At 32.5% G+C, this 21315-nt stretch overlaps 1 protein-coding gene across 3 annotated transcripts in view; it reads left to right on the top strand.

Annotated features, from left to right (window-relative positions):
- LOC140440626 (O-acyltransferase like protein-like) overlaps window positions 1–20856 on the top strand; it is a 125358-nt gene extending 104502 nt beyond the window's left edge. For 2 of the 3 annotated variants that reach the window (XM_072530990.1, XM_072530989.1), the window contains 3 exons: window positions 6321–6492; window positions 13373–13515; window positions 20666–20856. In XM_072530990.1, the coding sequence (XP_072387091.1) occupies window positions 6321–6492; window positions 13373–13515; window positions 20666–20806 (456 nt within the window). In that variant the 3' untranslated portion in view covers window positions 20807–20856. The remainder of the gene's footprint in view (window positions 1–6320; window positions 6493–13372; window positions 13516–20665) is intronic. The other variant, XR_011950892.1, reaches the window with a different exon arrangement.
- The last annotated feature ends 459 nt before the right edge of the window (window positions 20857–21315 follow it).

Below are 21315 nucleotides of genomic sequence, written 5' to 3'. Positions count from 1 at the left end.
TTTCTAAATTTTAGTTAAGTACCAGCTTTCAAAACTTTATATTGGATTCCGAGTGTGTACTTGAACGAGGTAACAGTGTATTAGTGTTTTGCTCCGAGTTTTAGTGCTTTTTTGAAACCTAACAACTACTTTAAAATACTAGTAAGACCAGACTTTATCGCATGTATTGATAAGCCTAATTGCTTGTTTATTTTTTGAAACGATTAGTTAATTAGCAAATTGATAATTTCTTCAAAAACTGGGCAAGCTACCAGTGGCGTAGGCCTACCTAATATGTATTTTTGGAAGAAAATACATAAAACCTAACTAAATTCAACAAATAATTTTTGTCTACCTTTGACTACAAGGGTACTGGTAACAAATACAGATCTCACATTAGATCCTCACAGTTCACAACTTTTCACGATGTCACAAAATATTCAGCATAATTCTACTTCAACTTCCTAATATGTAACTGCAACCAAATCAACTCCTAGATCAACTTTTCCAAAGAGGAATCAAGCCATAGTATTGCATGCCGATGAAAATCTAAAATTGTTTGATTACGAATTAATTAAAATAGGTGACGCTATTGGTCTCAAACAAATCCTATTCGCATCCAGAATATCTAATAATAGAATTTGCATATATTTAACTAATTCAGAACTCGTCGACAAACTTCTAAAATCTCATTCGATTTTGACAGTAGAAAACTCTGTCATGAATATTCGCAGGCTAATTTCCCCCACAGAAAGAATAATAATATCCAATATATCTCCATGTATAGCACATGACCTTGCAGAAAATGCTATAAAAGAACTTGGGCTCCAACTGGCCTCCCCCGTCTCATTTTTAAGAGCAGGTATCCCCGGCGGTGAATATGCGCACATTATGAGCTTTAGAAGGTATGTTTTTACCTCTGATGATAATTTCAGTCTGTAAATTTCATTAGTTATCCTATTCGGAGGTAATGAATACAGAATATTTTTGTCCATAGACAAAATGGAATGCTACATATGCAAGAAGTCAGGGCATACTGCCTCAAATTGTCCCAATCCTCCAATCAATTATATAACATCTTAGTCTCAGCCGTTAATATCAACCCAGATAACAAATCCATTACAACCACAGTCTTCTATACAACCCGCAACATTACCACATATGTCTGCTTTAAAACTAAACAATTCCATAATGACTAAAATGCCCACACATAAACGTGGCCACTCTGAAATCGAGAGTACAAGTGGGCAGACTGGTATTATCGATAAAATCTCCGTCGCAATTCCGTCCGAGGACAACATCATTCCTCCCCCTAATAGAGACATTAAAAAACCAAAAAAGAAACCCAGAACAAGTTCACCGTCAGAACGTTACCTTTTCGATTTAACAAAAGACGCTATTAAAGAAGCCTTTAAGCAACTTAATAGTCTTTGTTGAAAACACTTTTGGCTGTAGTGACCCCTACGCTAAAGCTCTTAAGTTTACAGAAAATCTTTCAGGGCTAATTTATAACATTTAAGCATTATACCCAACTTGCCAGGAGAGATCTGTCAAAAACAGGCTAACCCGTATAACCAAAAAACTGATAAAAGCCTTAGGAACTGACCCAGAAGAATCCGAAAGTACGCCTAGTCCAAATCTTTTCGCCGATTCTAATGAAGATAACTACAATTCTGACAGGTCATAACCATCCCAATCTTTTCAATTTAGCTCCTATTAATACTAACACCATGCTAAGACTAATTCAGTGGAACTGCGATGGCTTTTACCATAGACTATAATATTTACAAAAACTCGTGTCGGACTGTTCGCCCAAGTTTATCTATCTTCACCAAATCAATTTCACCAAAGATCACAACCTCTACCTAAAAACTACACTAGCTACGACTTCCTAAGACTTACACATCTACAAGCAAGTTGCGGCTCGTCTATTTTTGTTTCCAACGATATCTACCATCAAGAATTTGATTTACACACAAGCCTAGAAGAGATTGCGATAACTGCATGGTGTGCCGACAAGATCGTTATTTGTTCTATATACATTCCTCCAGACTACAACTTGTTTAGCTCAGAACTAAGCGAACTCATAAAACAACTGCCAAACTCTTTCATCTTAGTTGGGGACTTTAACGCTCACATCACAACATGGGGGTCTCAGTGCACCTTTGAGAGAGATAAACATATCGAAAATATCATAAGTAACTCTAGCATCTACCTCTTGAATACAGGGACCTCCGCATATTTCCACGCCCAGTCTGGAACCTCTTCTTGCATAGACCTAAGTTTTTGCGATCCTGGAACCGCTCCTCTTCTTCAGTGAAACACTGGATAGCTTTAAGTACCTAGGTTCGCTATTACAGAGTAATGGAGGAATAGATGGAGATGCAGGCAGTAGAATTACGGTTGGACGGATGAAGTGGAAGAAAGCGAGTGGTGTGTTGTGTGACAGAAAAATTCCAATGAAACCGAAGAAAATATTGCATAAAACAGTCGTAAGACCAACTAGGATGTACGGAACTGACTTTTGGACCGTTAAAAAGAAAGAGTAACAACGAATACATGTGGCGGAAATGCTAAGATGGATGAGTGAAGTGTCAAAAAAAGGTAAAATTAGGAATGAGTATATTAGAGAAAGTCTAGGGGTGGCTCCAATTGTTATTAAGAGAAAAGAACAGGTTAAGATGGTTTGATCTTGTTCAACGTAGAGACGTTAATCACATAATACATATAATGGCTGATATGCGGGTTCCTGGGAATAGTATGAGTGAAAGACCAAAAAGATCTGGGAAGAGACGATTTAGAGGGAGGACATATCGGTAAAGTTTATTAATATTAATATAACCCAAGATAGACACTTATGGAGATATATAATTAGAGAAGCCGACTCCGCATATGAATAAAAGCAAAGAGATTGATGATAAAAAACAATGTTAGATCGCTATTTTATTTTAAATATTTAAGGTGAAGACTGCTAAATTATATGGAAAAGTGGCCCTATTTTACTGAAAAATCATAGATTTTTATCCTTTAAAATGAGAGTTGGTAAAGCTATTTTTGTTAATTTGTTGTTTAATTATTACAAAAATAGCTTCAAAAGTATATTTTTTTAAAATTATTAAAAAATTTTCTAAAAATGCGAAAAAAACTTTAATGTCGCGTGATAATAGGAACAATACCCGAGATACTTAGAACACTTAGAACCCAAGTTAGCCCTTTTTTATTTCTTTTTTTAATAATTATGGAAATAATCTATACATATATAATTAACATATTATATTACTTACTGCATACATACGTAATTTTATCATTTTTATTTATAATTGTACAAAATTTACAATTATTAATTTGTTTAAAATATAAAAAGCATAACTGTAGAAAAATTATCACGTATAGATTTGATTTTCAAATAAAAAATAATTTATTGTAAAATTTATTTTTAAAAGATATTTAAACTACAATACATAAATATTTAAGTTACCTATCATTTCATAACCTATTATACTAATAATAATAGGGGAAAAATAAAATTTTGCAAAATAAATGTTTATTTTAAATTGTTTAAATAATATACTTTATTGTTGCAAACAATATACTTTAGGATATTGTTGTAATGGTGTTTATGAATTGTGGTCTTGTTGTAGTCAGAAGTTGTGAGTAATGTTCGATCAAAGATCTTTCTTCTATTAAAGCTATTCTACTCACTTTTTTTCTGTTTGTTCTCAGATTTTTTACCGTTTCCCACGCTTCTCTTGATCTTGTTGACCCTATATATTTGTTGAACTCTTCGCACTTACTTTCTCACGAAAAAAATTTTTTGCTTTATGTAATATGATTTTTTACTTTTCTGTTTGATATTGCATATGTTCGTCTATCATCTGAGTCATTTGTTTACAACCACTATTGATATGCTCGTTTCTTGTTATGTGCTGTCTTAGCGATATCATTTATCCACCACAATGGAGTATTCTTTTTGTTCTTTTGGATCATATCGAGTCCTTCACAAGCTGCTTCATTGATTTTATTTATTATTTCTTGGTAGGTATTCTGGGCTGAGGTAGACTCATTCCTAATTTTACCTTTTTTTGACACTTCACTCATCCATCTTAGCATTTCCGCCACATGTATTCGTTGTTACTCTTTCTTTTTAACGGTCCAAAAGTCAGTTCCGTACATCCTAGTTGGTCTTACGACTGTTTTATGCAATATTTTCTTCGGTTTCATTGGAATTTTTCTGTCACACAACACACCACTCGCTTTCTTCCACTTCATCCGTCCAACCGTAATTCTACTGCCTGCATCTCCATCTATTCCTCCATTACTCTGTAATAGCGAACCTAGGTACTTAAAACTTTTCACAATCATTTCGCTATCCAAATATCTATATCCCTTCTATTTGTACTAACTCCATTTTTAAATAAACATTCCAAATACTCTGTTTTTGTCCTACTAAGTTTTAAACCTTTTCCCTTAAGAGCTTGTCTTTACTGTTCCAATTTTTGTTCCAAGTCGCTTTCACTATTTCCATCTAACACTACATCACCAGCCTACATTAAGCATCATGGAATATTACCCTGTAGTTTCCCTGCTATTTAATCCAGAACTAATGACAATAAATAAGGACTAAGCACCTAGCCTTGGTGCAATCCTACTTCTACATAAAATTTATCAGTCTTTCCCACACCTGTCCTAACACTAGTTGTTTCTCCCTCATACATGTCTCTTAAAACCTTTACATATTCACTCCTTTCTTATTGAGTGCCAGCACAGAGTCTCCCGAGGAACTGTATCATATGCTTTCGATTGTTCACCACAGAATTTTTTGAGAAACTCTATCATATGCTTTCTTCAGATCAATGAATACCATATAAAAGTTTATTTCTTCATTCCTGTATTTTTCCATTAACTGCCTCATAATAAAAATTATCGGATAATTCGGTTTCTTCACGTATCCGTCTGTCAATTACTCTCTCCCATATTTTCATGGTGTGATTAAGTAGTTTTATGGCCCTGTATTTTGTACATTGTTGTATATCTCCCTTGTTTTTGTAGACAGGTACTAATACATTGCTTCTTCATTTGTCTGGTATTTGTCTATTTTCCATAATTCTATTGAATAGACCGGTTAACCAATTTGTCCCTTTCTCTTCTAATGCTTTCCACACTTCCCCAGGAATATCATTTTGTCTAACTGCTTTTCCTTCCTTTATTTTTTGAATAACTTGACCCACTTTTTCTTTTGGTATTTCGATCACCATCTCTGTCACTGTTTCCGTTAACTTAACTGGTTGTCTGTGAAATTCTTCATTTAATAACCTGACCAAGTACTTTTTCCATCTCTTTTTAACATCCTTTACGTAAATTATTATTTTACCATTTTCATCACGGATACATCTAATCTGATTAAAATCTTTTAATTTCTTTGCTCTATGTTTGTCTATTTTTTGGCTCTATTTTTTAGCTTTGGTTTTGGCTCTATGTTTGGGCTAACATTGTTTATATATTGTTTATAGGTAAAAAATGATGTTCGATGTTTTGCGTATTTTCTTTATTACATATTTTTATTACCAAATTGATCAAAAGCAGATACTTGTGCGAATATATTGTAATGTCTTTTATTTATTTATAATTATTTATATTTTATTTATTAATTCTTTACTAATTTATTATATTGTTCTTATTTTAATTTATTAAAAAGCACGATAGTTTATATCAGTTTATTTAACCACTAATAATACATAATTTATTTTATACGAACGCTACAATTAAAATCGCGGGCGCGGGTCTTCAGATATTAACTAACTCCTTTAATGAAAGCTCCGTTATTATATATAAAAATACAACTGGTCGAGAATTCAGGAGAATCCCTCTGATTTATACTAGAAGGTAAATCCGGGTCATCGTCCGACCGGTTTCTGGAAAGTTCCGTCTCAGGTAAATTTCTGCCAGCTAATCGAAGGGTCTCGTAAAATCTAAAACATATAAGTGAGTAAACAAGATGTTTACAGGTTTTTAATATGACTCATATTTTTACGTAACAATATCATTGCTTGCAATACCTTCAAAAGGAGGTTAAAGTAACAAAAAGTTGAAAAACCTAGCAGAAATCTATATATAGGTGAGGTCCTCATATAATCGTCTACATCGTTAATTTAATCCATGTTGTTTTCTGACTTCTCTTTCAAACTGTAATGTTGATTTTAGCTAATGTATCCTAATTTTTTAATTATTATAATTTACTTTGTTTTTACCTGTTCGATATATTAGAATACTATCTACTTGGTAAACAGAATTTATCTTTTTACTAATAATCTGTGTACACTTTTAAAAAAATCATTTTTTAGGTATTAAACGTACTTTGGTTTAGTATTGTTATTGGACTTATTTATTTGTCTGACCAGATGGGTTCTATAAAGATAACTGGAATTAAAGCATCTTTGCTTGGATCTATCATTAAGCCCATATTTTGTATAGGATGTGCCTTAAGTGTGTACGGTATGTCCCATAATTTTGGAGGTAAATGTTTATTTATAAATTTATAACTGCTAAATATCAATATCATACGTTCATCTATAAGGACGACAAATAAAATTAGGCAAAAATCCTGTTTTCATAGCAACATAGTAATGCAAGAAATACTGTGTTGTTTTTCTAGCAGCGTAGTATTGTAGGCATCCAAATTTGAAGTAATTACAAAAAAAAATTGAGACCGTTTGTGTGAAAACTAATAAATTCTAAACTGATCTCAATTAGTCAAAAAATGTCTGTTTTGATTTAGTTAAATTATGATAATCTTATATGCAGTTTTGTATCTATATAAATTCTTATCTTACTATCTACATATACCTTCTATATACCTAACTAACTTATCCACAGCCTTAAAATTATTAAAAAATATTCTGTTAAATTATTAGCTAAACTTTACTGCTTATTATCGGCTTAATTCGCAAAATGCGTAACTCCACATACGGGTGAAATTTTAATTTGGTGTCATCTTGTAACGAATATTTTGCCTACCACATAGAGTATTATTATGGGGGGTTGAAAATTGGGGACAGAAGTTATTGGGAGAGAGATATGGCAAGCAAAATAAACGAAACTGTGCGAACGGCACTCAGGGTTTATTTGGAGAGCTGTGTCGTGGATAAGTTGAATGGCAAGCGGATTAGATTGGGGCAACTACAAAAAATGAAACAAAGGGGTACTGATATGAATCTCCTGTAACAAATGGACAAACAAAACAAACAACAGGAAGGACCTCTAGCAACTTAAAATGGACGCTGCTTCGAGGTGACAAATTATAATGATTACAACAACTAGTTGTAACTATTGAAACAATTATTAGAAATACAAAAATGGTTAGGAGACTTTTCTAAAATAAAAAGACAAATTGGTTCACAGAAATAAATTAAACATTTATTTCTGTCTTAACACAAACAGTTATAAAATACAGATGGCACAAAAAAATACTATATGAATAGTTACAGAGATTTATAGCAAAATAATAAAGAAGAAAAAACTTACATATGTCCTATTTATTTACAAACACTGTTGCTACAAAACTTACAAATGTTACTGGGCTATAAACTGTAACAAATGAAAAAATTATTGCAAATAAAAATTATCTTTTTCAAAAATGAAAGCAATTATTATTATTGAAAAAATGACTGTCTTTATTTTAAGATTTAATCACAGAAAAAGTTACCTGATTTCACCAAAATGCACTTTTACTTGTAAACTGGACCGGATACAATGGCAACATTTCAAAACTCACTTTAAATGTAACTATTAATTAAACTGCTACTCATTTTCCCATAAAAAAAGGACGAAGGACGAAGATATTACAAATTTTGAAATAAAATTTGGACAAACGCTAAAGTCAACCGCTCATGACAACAACCTTAGCGAGAGTGAGTTAATTCTAAAAAAGCATTCGCTTCTCAACTAGGTATAAACAAAACACGAGACGGAAACGGGAATGCAAAATATTTATTTGAAAACACAGTATCGAGCGGTTCAATGATCAAAGAATGCCGAGAAAATACACATCTGTGAAATAATAAACAACTTCTAAAATGGTTTATCTTCGACATCGGTGACGCTAAGATGAATTGAAAGAATTAGGTGTTTAAATACGTACAAATGGGTAAAGAAATACACTTATAATATTCTTTTGTGTTTTAAATGTATACGAGGGGATTTGCAAATGCTACAATCTATTCACATAAAATGAAGCGCATCTGATAAAATAGTCGGTAACTCCAATATGAAATTGCCTTATTTATTATCTGCACAACAGAAAACGTTGTAAGTCCAGCCCCATCAATTTCGCGACAGCAGAATACGTAACTCCATGTGCTCCTGAATTTTAAGTAAATAGTGCAGTAATTTATGTGATTACATTCGTGAAACACTGTTATTAGGTAAGTAACATTTTTAGGTTATCTTCTTCTTCAGTGCCTTATCCGGTCCGGATGTTGGCGATCATCAAGGCTATCATGGTTTTGTTGACTGCTCTGCGAAACAGCTCCGCTGAGGTCATCCCAAACCATTGTCGGAGATTTTTCAACCACGAGTTTTTTAAGTTATAATATAGATTAATTTCAATTTATATTTATTACCAAATATTGTGTAAATTTGTCATATTTAGAGTAATTAGAGATAGGCAATTTTCGTAAAATATAGTTTAGTAATGAACATTCAGAATGCAGGAGATACGCATTGTTCCCCGAATTTTTAGCGGGGCGTTAGAATTACCCAAATTTAAAAGTATAAGTGGTGAAACAACTTTTATTTTAAAACATTTTTTATTAAAAAAGCTCTACTTTAGGGATAAGTATGCTAAATGTTTATAGAGACCGTGGGTTTGAACATCAATTAATAGAGTCTATTTTTTAATCCATTTTATTGACCTTTTTTGTATTTTTTGCTTTTCATCGAGACAAAATATTTAAGGCACTAAACAATGCCAATGAGAGTGCCATCATGCAGGAAAATGTGAATATTAATGCAACATCGATCGTAACCATATTCCAGCAATTAAGCAATAATATTGATGATGTACATGCTACGATTATCATCATCATCAACTAGCCTCTAACGTCCACTGCTGAACATAGGCCTCTCACATGCTTTTCCACTTAGTCCGATTTTGCGCCATCTGAATCCAATTTGTAGTCACTCTTTTTATGTCATCTGTCCATCTCGTTGGAGGTCGACCTCTATTTCTGTAAGCTTGTATTCGGGGTCTCCATTCCAAAATTCTTTTTGTCCACGTGTCATCAACTGATCGTGCTACATAACCTGCCCAGTTCCACTTTAGTGTTGTTATCCTTTTAATAACGTCTGCTACTCCTGATCTTTTGCGTATAGTAGCATTGGGTTATCTATCACGTAGAGAAATCCCTAACATTATTCTCTCCATTGCCCTTTTCGCAACTTGTAGTTTACTCACTGCTGTTCTTGTGAGTGTTAGGGTTTCTGCGCCGTAGGTCAGCACTGGCGAAATAGACTGATTAAATACTTTTCTTTTCAGACACATTGGAATCTTAGACCTAAAAATAGTCTTCATCTTTCCAAATGCAGCCCAAGTGAGGTTTATTCTTCTTTTCAGCTCGATTGTTTGGTTGTCCCGACTTATTCGGATTTTATGGCCCAAGTATTTATAGGAGTCCACTGGCTCAATATCTTTGTTTCCTACTAAGATTTTTTTGTTGTGGTCTAAATTTGTCATAAATTATGTTTTTGAAAAATTTATTTTAAGACCAACTCTTTTTGTGGCAGTATAGAGTTCTTAAAGCATTACCTGTGCCTGAAGAACTACGATCAAAGCTACGATTATACAAGACGCAGAAATAATATTTGTAGACCATAGTGGTAGGTTTTATATTACAATCGACCTTCCAATGTGCGGGCCTAAAAATTAGTTAATGAATCAAGGAGAAAAACGAAAACATTTTTTTTGTGTTTTACTTGTAAATAAAGTCTAAAAGTAAATAACAATTAGGACTATTTTTTTATTTTTTAGACTAGCTCGTCAATAGTGCTATTGACTAAAAGTTCAATATGGTTGTTATATGAAATTGAACATTTTGTATAATCTATCATACTCTTTTCAAGGGCGAACGGATAATGACCTGATATTAAAAATATCTCAAACATTAGTGGATCGCACTTTTACTCTAATTAATGATACTGATGAACATCCTACAAAACTTCTTGACTACTAGGCAGAAACAAATAATGAAAACGTAGAGATAAGTCATGGCCAGAATAAAATTTTTCATGACAACAATGCAGAAATACCCAATAAAAATATGGAAAAAGTCGAAGATATCAAAAATATACTGGCTGGTAGCCCTGCAAAAAATATGGAAGTTTGCGATGAGAACAACGACCCTGATTTGTAACGAATTCAGAAGAGTCTAACAGTTCTGAATCATCCGAAAGTATTTAAGATTTGCAGCATGGTGAAATAAATAAAGATTATACTCGAGACAAAAGCCCAAAAAGAAAACGGCCTACAAAGTATGAAATAAACAATAATAGATGGAAAAAGAACCAAAATAGTTTAAATAGAGGAAAGGGAAAGTCTTACCTAGAAATGAAAAAAGAAAATGGAAAATAGAGGTATGACTTATTAACAAAATTAAAATCCGTAAAAGAAAGTTGCAAATGTAAGTTAAGTAAAAATAAAATATCCGTCCTAATGTGCACTAAAATGAGGGAACCTGAGAAAGAAGAATTTTCATAGAGTTTTGGCAATATAATTGGGTCGAAAAGAAGATGTTCGTAAGAAACCATGTATGTGTAAAAAGTACCTCTAGAAAACGAGGCCTGAATGAAGTTTCGATAATAACATATTCAAACGAATTCTTAGGTTTTTCTAAGCTAACAATTTCTAAAACATTGTTTTTAAACACCCTTGGTGTAAAGGATTGGGTCATTAACAAATGGGCCAAGATCGGACTAGAGGCAAATATGACTGTGCAAACTCATCAAAATTCTGGTAATAATAATAATGGTGTGAAACAGCTTCAAATATTCTTTGATTCTCTACCAAAATTTGAATTGCACTATTGTAGAGCTACTTCGTCAAAACTTTACCTGGAACCTATGTGAACTAGTAGAAACCAACTGTACAAGTTCTACAAATCCGATTTTTGCATAAATCAAAATGAGATAGCGGTATTAATAACTACTTTTCACAAAGTATTTGAAAAAAATACACTTTCTTTGTATAGACCAAAAAACGATCTGTGCGATATCTGTGTGTCCTTTCAAACAGGCAATATTTTAGAAGATCTGTACAATGAGCATGACAAATATAAAAGAGAAGCAAGGGTTGCAAAAGATAATGATAAATAGTCCCATAATAAAGTGTTTACTATGGATTTTCAATCAGTTTTGCTTTGTCCCAAATCAAATGTGTCCAGCCCTTACTACAAAACCAAAATAATTGGCATAACTTCACAATTTATGATATTAAACGCCAAAAAGGCTTCTGCTACCTGTGGAATGAATCGGAAGGAGGGCGAAGAGGTAATGAGTTTATTGAGTATTAATAAACTTATAATTGAGTATTATTGTTTATTTCCTAAACCAGCAGGTACAGTTGTATAACTAGAAAGAAAAAAGCACTGAGGACACTAAAATCATATTATGGAGTAATGTTTGCGGGTACCAAAGCCGTAACTCAACGTTATCAAATGGTTTATTAAACTCTGACTTAGATACTGGGTTAACGGTAACTCAAAAGTATTTACAGAAAGGTCACACCCAGACGGAGTGTCCACTCCGTCATTGAGAGGCAAATTCGAAATAAAAAACTTAACATTCCAGTACATTATGTAGCCATCTGTAAAACTGCTTGCCATAAAAGTCCTTATAATGCCGAATATCTAACGCACAATTTTTTCAAAAAATTTGATCACCTCTAGTTTGTTAAATCAATAATACCAGGCAAAGCTGTTGTCGGTGAACCCACTGTAAACAATATTTAAGCTTTAAAATACTCCAAGGATGGTATTTTTTGTTCAAGCTTCGTCACACCGGAGAATGGCAAACCTTACCGGTAAATATAAGTAATAGTGTGCCTATTAGTTCTATCGCCCTTCCCCAACAACATACAAATAGACTTAAAATTAAAAGCGAAAAGTTTCAGCACTTCCAGTAATTAAAATTATCCATGGAACGTGATTATCACGATTTTTATGACAAGCTACCCCACGAAACTTGGAAAAATAATGTTAATTTATTACTTTTACGTAATTTGCTACTCACTTTTGTATTAAAATAAACCTGTTTCTATAATAGTTATTATTAGTTTTATTGGTTTAAAAAAAGACGTATCTCCAAATTATAGACAAATTTTATTAAGCAAAATACCTAACTCCTTTATTTTGTTTTAAATGACTTAATATAATTAAAATTCAAAGTGCATTCTCTCGCTCTACATTATTTTTGGTAAAAACTTTATACTATATTTATTTATTCTTTAATATTTGTCCTGTAATTAAAAGAAAACAGTTTTTAGCGTTTCCTATAAGTTTTATCGATAGTAGTTACGCAGTTTGCGAATTAGGCCGACGTTATATTTTACTGTTTAAGCGTTCTGAATGTGTGCCTCAGTCATATAATAAGGATTCCCTTAACTCCAATATTTGCAGTTTTGCCGATGCACTGTTCCATGTAAATATAATGTTTTTTACTTACTTAAGAAATATATATTTTAAATATAAAGCGTAAGTTTTGATAACATTAATCTTGCCCTACTTTGCAAAGCTAGATTCAGCGATTATCTTCATTGATTTACTCGACATCCTGACTTTTATTCGTATTATAATTACCATTTTTAGTAGACGTAAAACAGACCTTTTAAAAACGTTTATATAAGCTGCAATTTGCCTTGAATTGAATTGAGGATTATCTGGCACACTTTAACTACATCAAGATTTACATTATCATTCATTGATGAACGACGAGCATTTGTATCAAGTTTCTTGTTGTTTTCCTACATTTCTTCTCAATTCTACTAACATAGTGCAGTCGTCAGACAGTTGATCTCTAAAAATAAGACAAACAAGCTGAATTTTGTTAAAAATATCAATTTTGGGACCCTAAAAAGATGCAAAATGTTTTGCTACTCCTACCTCCGGGCTTTCCCCTAAAACACCACTCGAATAAACTCGGAACAAAAATCTTTATCGGCACTTTTTGTGTAAAATCAACCGTTCTCTTAGAGACAACTCTTAAACCGACGATTTTCATTGTCTACATAAACAATGTTTTGAATACTGAATAAAAACTAGAAGTTATTATTTGTTAAAAATATTAATATTGGTTATTCATTTATTCCTATTTAAAATGAGCAGTTAATAACATAATTTTATTTTAGGTCCAATTAAAAAGCTGATAGAATCCAAAGTATTCTTCGTTTTGAGTAACTGTCTTTATGGCGTATATTTAATTCACATGCCATGTATCTTATCCATGAATAGATTTTTTATGGAGCCTGTCTATATCAACTTCTGGAAATTAGTAAGTAATTGCCCCCTTTTTCATTTAAATTTAAATTGAAATTTAAATACCGTCTATTACTATTAATATTATTATAACAATTAAAATATCGAATTATTAAAAAAATCTATTCTTGCCTGTTATTTTTGTACGGGCATGGCTTATTAACTAATTCTCATTAGTTTACTGTAAATTTTTAGCAACAGTAGGAATTGGAAGACCAAAATGTTCTTTACTTAAACCTTGAGTTTACATTTACTCCGCTCTTTAGAGACGAAAATGCCACTCAACCTCTAAAAATCATATGAACAAGCTAAATTTTGCAGAGAGTATTATTTTGGTACCCCAAAAAAGATGCGAAAAAGTTTACTACTTTTACCCCTGGGCTTACCTGTAAAACCCCTCTCGCAGGGGCGTAAAATGCAAAAAAATCGATTTATTAAGTTTCTGTACACCGTAGAAAAAAATGTTTCAATTAAAAAATGTAGCTGAGATAATTTTAAAGAAAAATGTTTATAAGAATTTTTTGTGTAGAATGAACCATTCTCTTAGAAACAACGCTTGAAGCGACCGTCGATTTTGCATGTCAGTTACGCGCGCAAAATTAATGTTCAATAAAAGTCGTATCAGCTCGAATTAAGATATGTTTTAAAGGTAATGAGTTCAGATTTCGTATGCAGTTTTTTTATTTTGCCTCAACTGAACTCAGATTTTATACAGGTGTTAAATAAATAAACGTGGCGCGATTTTTGCCATTTTTTATGGTTCTCACGAGATCAATACAATATATCCCTTTCATTGACTGGCCACTATAAAGTTTTAATTACTAGAGCCTAACCATTAAAACTTATAGCATGAAATTTTAGTTTTGAGTTTTGATAACAGATGTGAGGCATTTATAATATGCTTAAAAGTCGTTTGGATTTAAACTTTCACACAACAAACGATCTAAACCATTTAAAACTTTTTTTCAATTACACTAGTACGTTTTTCAAAAAAATAAAACTTTTGCAATAAAATACACTGAAAACTGTCTTCTTAAATGCATTTCCCGTGACGTGTGATCGTTTTTAATGTAAAACATTAATTTCTGCATTTTTGCGTAACTGACATGCAAAATAGACGTTCGATTCAAGCGTTGCTTCTAAGAGAACAGTTTATTCTACACAAAAAATGCTTATAAACATTTTTGTTTAAAATTATCTCAACTACATTTTTTATTTTCATTTTTTTCTACGGTATACAGATTCTTTGTAAATCAATTTTTTTGCGTTTTTACCCCCCTTTAGGGGGAAGCTCGGGGTAAAATGGTAAACTTTTTTGCATCTTGTAAGTATTTATAGGCGAGCGGTTTACCCCTATAAGCAGAGCATCAACTGACCAAAATTCTTTTTGCACTTCTAATGCACCAAACCTTTTTTATTCGATTCTATATATTTTTCCAAGATGAAATGTATTTTTTTCTAATTTTTACAAGTGGGCCGGCAATTGTTATTAACAAATAACATACAAAAAAACAATTTCACCGAATTGTTTCATGATCAATTTTTTTAGGTGTATCTCATCAAAATAAACACTTTTTCTTTCTTGATAATTTTTTGAAAAATGCTTCCTTTTCGAGTTATTTGCATTTTTTTGTTGAAAAAATGCCGTAATTAGTGATTTTTGGGATTTTTTTTCTAAAAAATCACTAAATGAATTGCAATTTTACAAATATATTTATAATCTTTAAACCGTCGAGTACAAGTTAGAATATTTTGACAAGGATAGATGGTTTCTATCTCGCTAAAACCGTGGACCCAAATATTTCGAATATGCCTAAAAAAATTACATTATTATAGCATTGTAAAAAATTAATTTTAATTGTTTTAATTATAATATGTCTATATAAAAATAATTAGAAATATCTTTTTTTTAATAAATTGTACGTAATATTTGTATTGAATTAATTTTTTAAATTTAACCAAATATTTCTACGCGCCGCACGCCTGTATCGCCGCAACCACTGTACACACTTAGCGGTAGACTGCTCGAAAGGCATATTCGAAATATTTGGGTCCACGTTTTTAGCAAGATAGAAAAAAATTATCCTTGTCAAAATATTCTAACTTGTACTCAACGGTTTAAAGATTATAAAGCTATTTGTAGAATTGCAATTCATTTAGTAGTTTTTTAGAAAAAAAATCCCAAAAATCACTAATTAAGGCATTTTTTTAACAAAAAAATGCAAATAACTCAAAAAGGAAGCATTTTTTGAAAAATTATTAACAGAAAAAAAGTGTTTATTTTGATGAGATACACCTAAAAAAATTTATTCCGAAGCAATTCGGTGAAATTGCTTTTTGTATAAGTTATTTGTTAATAACAATTGCCGGCCCACTTGTAAAAATTTTAAAAAAATACATTTCATCTTGGAAAAATATATAGAATCGAATAAAAAAGGTTTGGTGCATTAGAAATGCAAAAAGAATTTTAGTCGGTATATTCTGTTTCTAAGCGTCTTTTGAGGGGTAAACCGCTCGCCTATTAAGTGTGCATCTGTATAAGTATTTAATTTATAAATTAATATTCTCAAAAAATAAAATAGACGACTTCTAAGCGCTCTAGTATTTGTAGACTACAAAATAATTTATTATCCTTCCGACAGACGCTCCCACCAAAGTAACTAGGAAAGTCACGATTATTTCCAACATACGCGTCTTTAGCCCCCTTTCAGACGAGGATACTGTATCCGAGATACTGTATGCGAGATACAGAATTTTCGATGGCGGCTGTATCGGATTCACGGGCATGCTCGTCAGTGTGAAAATAGTAGCAGTGCAGTGCGGTTATATTTTTGGATTATGGATGTAGAAGAGTGTGTTATGCTGTGGTACATATTAAATAAAAAGAAACTGAAAAGACGACGTAATTTGTGGGTTCATCCTATTGTAGAATTAAGAGAAACCAAGGGAACGTATAGTTTGCTGTATCGAGATTTATTGCAAGATCCATCGAAGTTTTTTAATTATTTTCGAATGTCTGTGAAGTCGTTTGAAGAACTTCATAAAATTTTGGAAATTCAATTGAGTAAAAAAGACACAACTATGCGTAGAAATTTCATCAAAAAACGGCTTTCTATGACTTTTAAAGTTAAAGTCTATGACTTAAATTTAAAATAAATATGTGTACTTATCTCCAATTTGTAAATTGTTTACCTCGCCCTAAATAAAAAATGACCGTATTCCTTTCACAATAATGTAGTTTGATATTCGTTAAATAATCAAAATTCCAATTAGCAAACTTTTAAAACTAAACTGTATACGTATGAAACAAAATATTAAAATATTCTACTATGTATTTATAATAAAAACACGTTTATTTCTTACCATATTCATTTTGCTGTACTGCAGTCATGGCCTCAAAATTGTCGCTTAGAATTTTCGACCCAGCACTGCTGCTTTTTATTTCTATTGCAGTAATCTGGCGATGCTGTATCCCATAGACAGGGATTTGATTGTACCAAACAAATAAATTTGTCACTATCAAATACAGTACGCTCCATTATTTAACTATATTCAGAAAACACCGTCTTTCTTTCGTTGCTCATTCACAATTATTCGACAGAAAATCGCGCGTCTATGGAATGTGGTGCAAAAGTATTCGTGTCTGAAAGCGTTCATTTAACGTAATGTTTCTTCTGTATCTGGGATACGCATTCAGTCGTCGGCGACAGGAAAGTCCGAGATACTGAATTCGGTATCTCGCATACTGTATCTCTCGCGCGTCTCGTGTGAAAAGCTCCATTTGAGTCTATGTAATATCTGCATCTCGGATACGCGTATCTCGGATACAGTATCCTCGTCTGAAAGGGGGCTTAGTTGTAATATTTATTTAAATCTAAAGAGGGCTACTCTAAAAGATTGGTGCAGACAAGAAATAATTTTAGCGGTAAAAATATCGATATTTCCATTGTAATATGGTATTGAGGAACTCCAATTAAGTTAAATTTCAAATTTAATAATTTTATCATTAATTCATTTTCAGTAGCCTAAAGATAAAATGAAAAATTTTAATTAAATCTTTTCATTGTATTGATTAATTGAGTTTTAGATCATTTCCAAGAAGAAATTGCTTAACCTCTTTTCTCTGAAATACTTCATAAAGCCAAGATTTGATAGCCTCAACTTCATCAATATCACTGAGGAAATCGCGCGCGTATAAAATTTTCTTTATCACTTAAATTACTACCTATAATCCTATTTCTAAGTGCTTCTACATCTTCTGGATTATCGAATTTAAAATAATATTTCTGGTAAATAATATGGCCAAAAAAGTACATTTTGTAGTATTGCCAAGCGTACCTTTGATATATCGAATGGAACGCCCATCCTTATGAAGCTTGCAGTAGCTGGCGCTACTTGATCTGGCCTTAATACAAATTATTCTTTGTTATTAAAAAAACTTTTATTTTCAAAAAAAGTAGCCAACATACACCAAATGAAAGTACAGAGCCTTGTCTCACATCTTTACTTATCTGTTGCGCATCAGTGCTATTTCCGTCTAATGTTACCACAGCCTGTTAGTTCTAATAGAGATTTCTCACTATGTTAATATCATTTTTGTCGAGACCTTTTCGCTGTAGACATTCCATGAGAATGTTATGTTTAGCTTTGTCGAAAGCTTTCTCATGGTCTATAAAGGCAATGAAAAGATATTTTTGTTGGTTTCGACATTTTTAAGCAAGAGTTGTGAAACTATATAAAGCTACTACTGTTCCGAAGCCATTACGAAAGCCAAATTGTCAATTACTCATATCCGCTTCACACTTTCTGAATATTCTTGCATGTAAAGGGTGTTTTATTTAGAGGTATAGCACTTTGAAATGGAATAAAATAAAGATGATTTTTTAGATTGACATGAAATTGAATTTGGCATCATAATTTAAATATCATTTCTGGCATACGATCAACACGGCTGGCACTGACGTAGTCTAATCTAGAGGTCCAATTTTCGATGACTTTTTCCAAGATTTGTAACCGTATATCAACAATAACGCGGCAAATGTTGTTCTCCAAGTAGTCAATCATTTTAGGCTTATCGGCGTAGACTATCGACTTCACATATCACCACAGAAAATAGATCTTGGACGCCAATTCACGGCTCCGAAACGTGAAACTAGGTGGTTACCAAACGTTTCTTTCAATAAATCAATTATGGCACTAGCTGTGTGACATGTTGCGCCGTCGTAATAAAACCACAGCTCCTGCACATAATGGTTGTTCCAAACGAGAAATAAAAAAGTCAGTAATCATGGCTCTGTCTGTGGCGGTCACCATCCATTGACTACAGCGTTCTGGTCAGCATCGTTTTTGAAGACGTACGGACCAATGGTTCCACCAGCCCACAAAATACACCAAACAGTCAGTTTTTCTGGATATAATGGTGTCTCAACATACACTTGAGGATTATGTTTACTCCAATTACGATAGTTTTGTTTGTTGACATAGCCATTGAACCAAAAGTGAGCTTCATCGCTAAACAAAATTTGTTTATGAAAATCAGGATCAACGGCAATGGAGTTTTAAGGCCATTCACAGAATCTATGCTTGGCTAGGTGATCATGTAGCTTTAATTCTTGCACGAGTTGGATTTAGTAAGTACACGCAAAGCAAGATCTTTGCGCAAAATCTTTTATAAAGTGGATGGATACATATCCAACTGCTGTGAACGATGGCGGATAGACTGATCGGGTTTTCCTCTATACTATGCTCTACATCAGCAACAAATTTTTTTGTACGCGCTGTACTACGTATCTGTGGATGCGATTTATCATTTAGAGTAAACGTGGTGTAAAAACTTTCCATGGTTAATCCAATTAATTGCTCTGATGGACGATTATGTTGGCCATAAAATGGACGTAGTAAGCGATACGTATTTAGAATAAACCTATGATTTTCAAAGTAAATTTGCACAATTTGGGAAGCGTTGTTCAGGCGTCAGTTTATTTATGCTATTTTAATCGCTTGACATCTTTTAAAATGGCCGACAGTTCAAAAAGTGTTGCCCATTTATATTTCTGTACCTCTAAAAAAACATCCTTTATAACCTTTAAAAATGTTTTCAATAATAACTGTGACATTAAGCTGATTAATCTAAAGTCATTAGAGTGTTTGGGATTCTTGGTTTTTGGTAGTGGAACAAAGTAGCCATTCTGTAGGTATCTCACTAGATGTATATATGTTGTTAAAGAGGATAGTTATTGCGCCTTGTATAAATTTATTCAGCTAGATGTGAATTTCATCGGGCTCTGCCAGATTTTAACTTGTTTATAGCATGTTATACTTACTTAACAAAACTTAAGATTTTAATATTATTGGGACTTCCTTGCTATCAATTTGTAATGGTTTCATTCTTGTGTCCATGGAAGATATACTGAAATAATTCCCCTCGCACTTCACCTTCTGTTACCTTCATCTCTACCGTCGTTAATTCCCAATAAGGGTAGAATTTTAACATTTTACTTTTATATTTTAATAATATTATACAAACTTTTCAGGACCTTAACATCGAATCTCCTCAGCAATATAAAGTTCTTAATAAGCTGCCTTACTATACTGAACGTGGATCTGTTAGACCCTGGTTAAGGTTACTGAGATCTCTAATTTTTCTTATTCTTCAGTTTATTCCCACGATTTACAACGAAATATTTTGAGGCACAACAGCGCACGGGACCAAGGTTTTAATCCCCCAGAATGCGTTAGATAATGAGGTATCGCTTAATGCAGCGCTCTACCCCTTGTATCACAGTTGTTACATCTCGGGATTGAAAGCTCACTGTAAAATAAACCATTTGTTGTGCCGCTGTCTAGTGATTTGCCGATTGGGCATAATGTAGGTGCACATGTATACGTATTTTGCATTTATGCGTGTGTGGTGTGTGTATGTGTATGGTTGTCATGTACAATCAAAATGTCTAAAGTTAATGACATAGCTGCAGCTCCTAAATCACATTTTTAGAAGAACGTTAGGGTCGCCACCAAAAAACAGATGAAACGATGACCTAAGCACGGAGAGAACACTTACTTTTACTATAATTAAAAAAAAAAAACAAGAATCTATTTTATCGTAAAACTTTATGATTTTTTTTTTAATTTTATAGTTTTCATCATTAATTTGTTTGTATTTTTAGCTTCAAGACTATATAATCGGCGTTATTGTAAGTTTTTTGTTTGGTATTTATATCACACTTACAATCGAGGAGCCGGGAAATTTGCTTCGAAAGAAAATTTTACCACAAATAAATAAATGGGAGATTTCCAAAACTAATTAATGTGTTGCATTTTATTCTGCTTATATGTAAAATTTTATAAAATATATTTTATAGAACATTTTATTAATTTATTTTAAATTCTATGTTAGAGGAAGAGTATCATGTCATAAAGGAGAAAAGTTTTCTAAATTATGCAAGTGTTTTGTATAAAACTTAAAAGGTCGCTGGTTAAATGATATTAGAGATAATAATGGAGAAAAAATGCAATATTTTGACTGTAAATATATTAGTGAAAAATAGCAACTATAACTGTGAATAAATTACGAGAATTAACTGGTCTAAACTCATACTGTTATCTGTAAAAAGAATATAGACCCACCTTTTGAAATATTGATGTATTCATAGCAGGCAGAAGATTTGGTCACGATGAGTCACGATGCCATCCGAGGCACAGAAAGAAGGACCTCCCGTGTTTTCTGTTCGCTATTTCGGTGATGAAATGGAAGTGTCGTCTTGAGATCGTCAGAAACCACCTTCTGGCCACGCTTAGAGGTGGTCGGTAGCAAGAG

The sequence above is a fragment of the Diabrotica undecimpunctata genome, chromosome 5 (assembly GCF_040954645.1).
Source record: "Diabrotica undecimpunctata isolate CICGRU chromosome 5, icDiaUnde3, whole genome shotgun sequence".
Taxonomy (NCBI): domain Eukaryota; kingdom Metazoa; phylum Arthropoda; class Insecta; order Coleoptera; family Chrysomelidae; genus Diabrotica; species Diabrotica undecimpunctata.
This window is presented reverse-complemented; position numbering and strand designations above follow the sequence as displayed.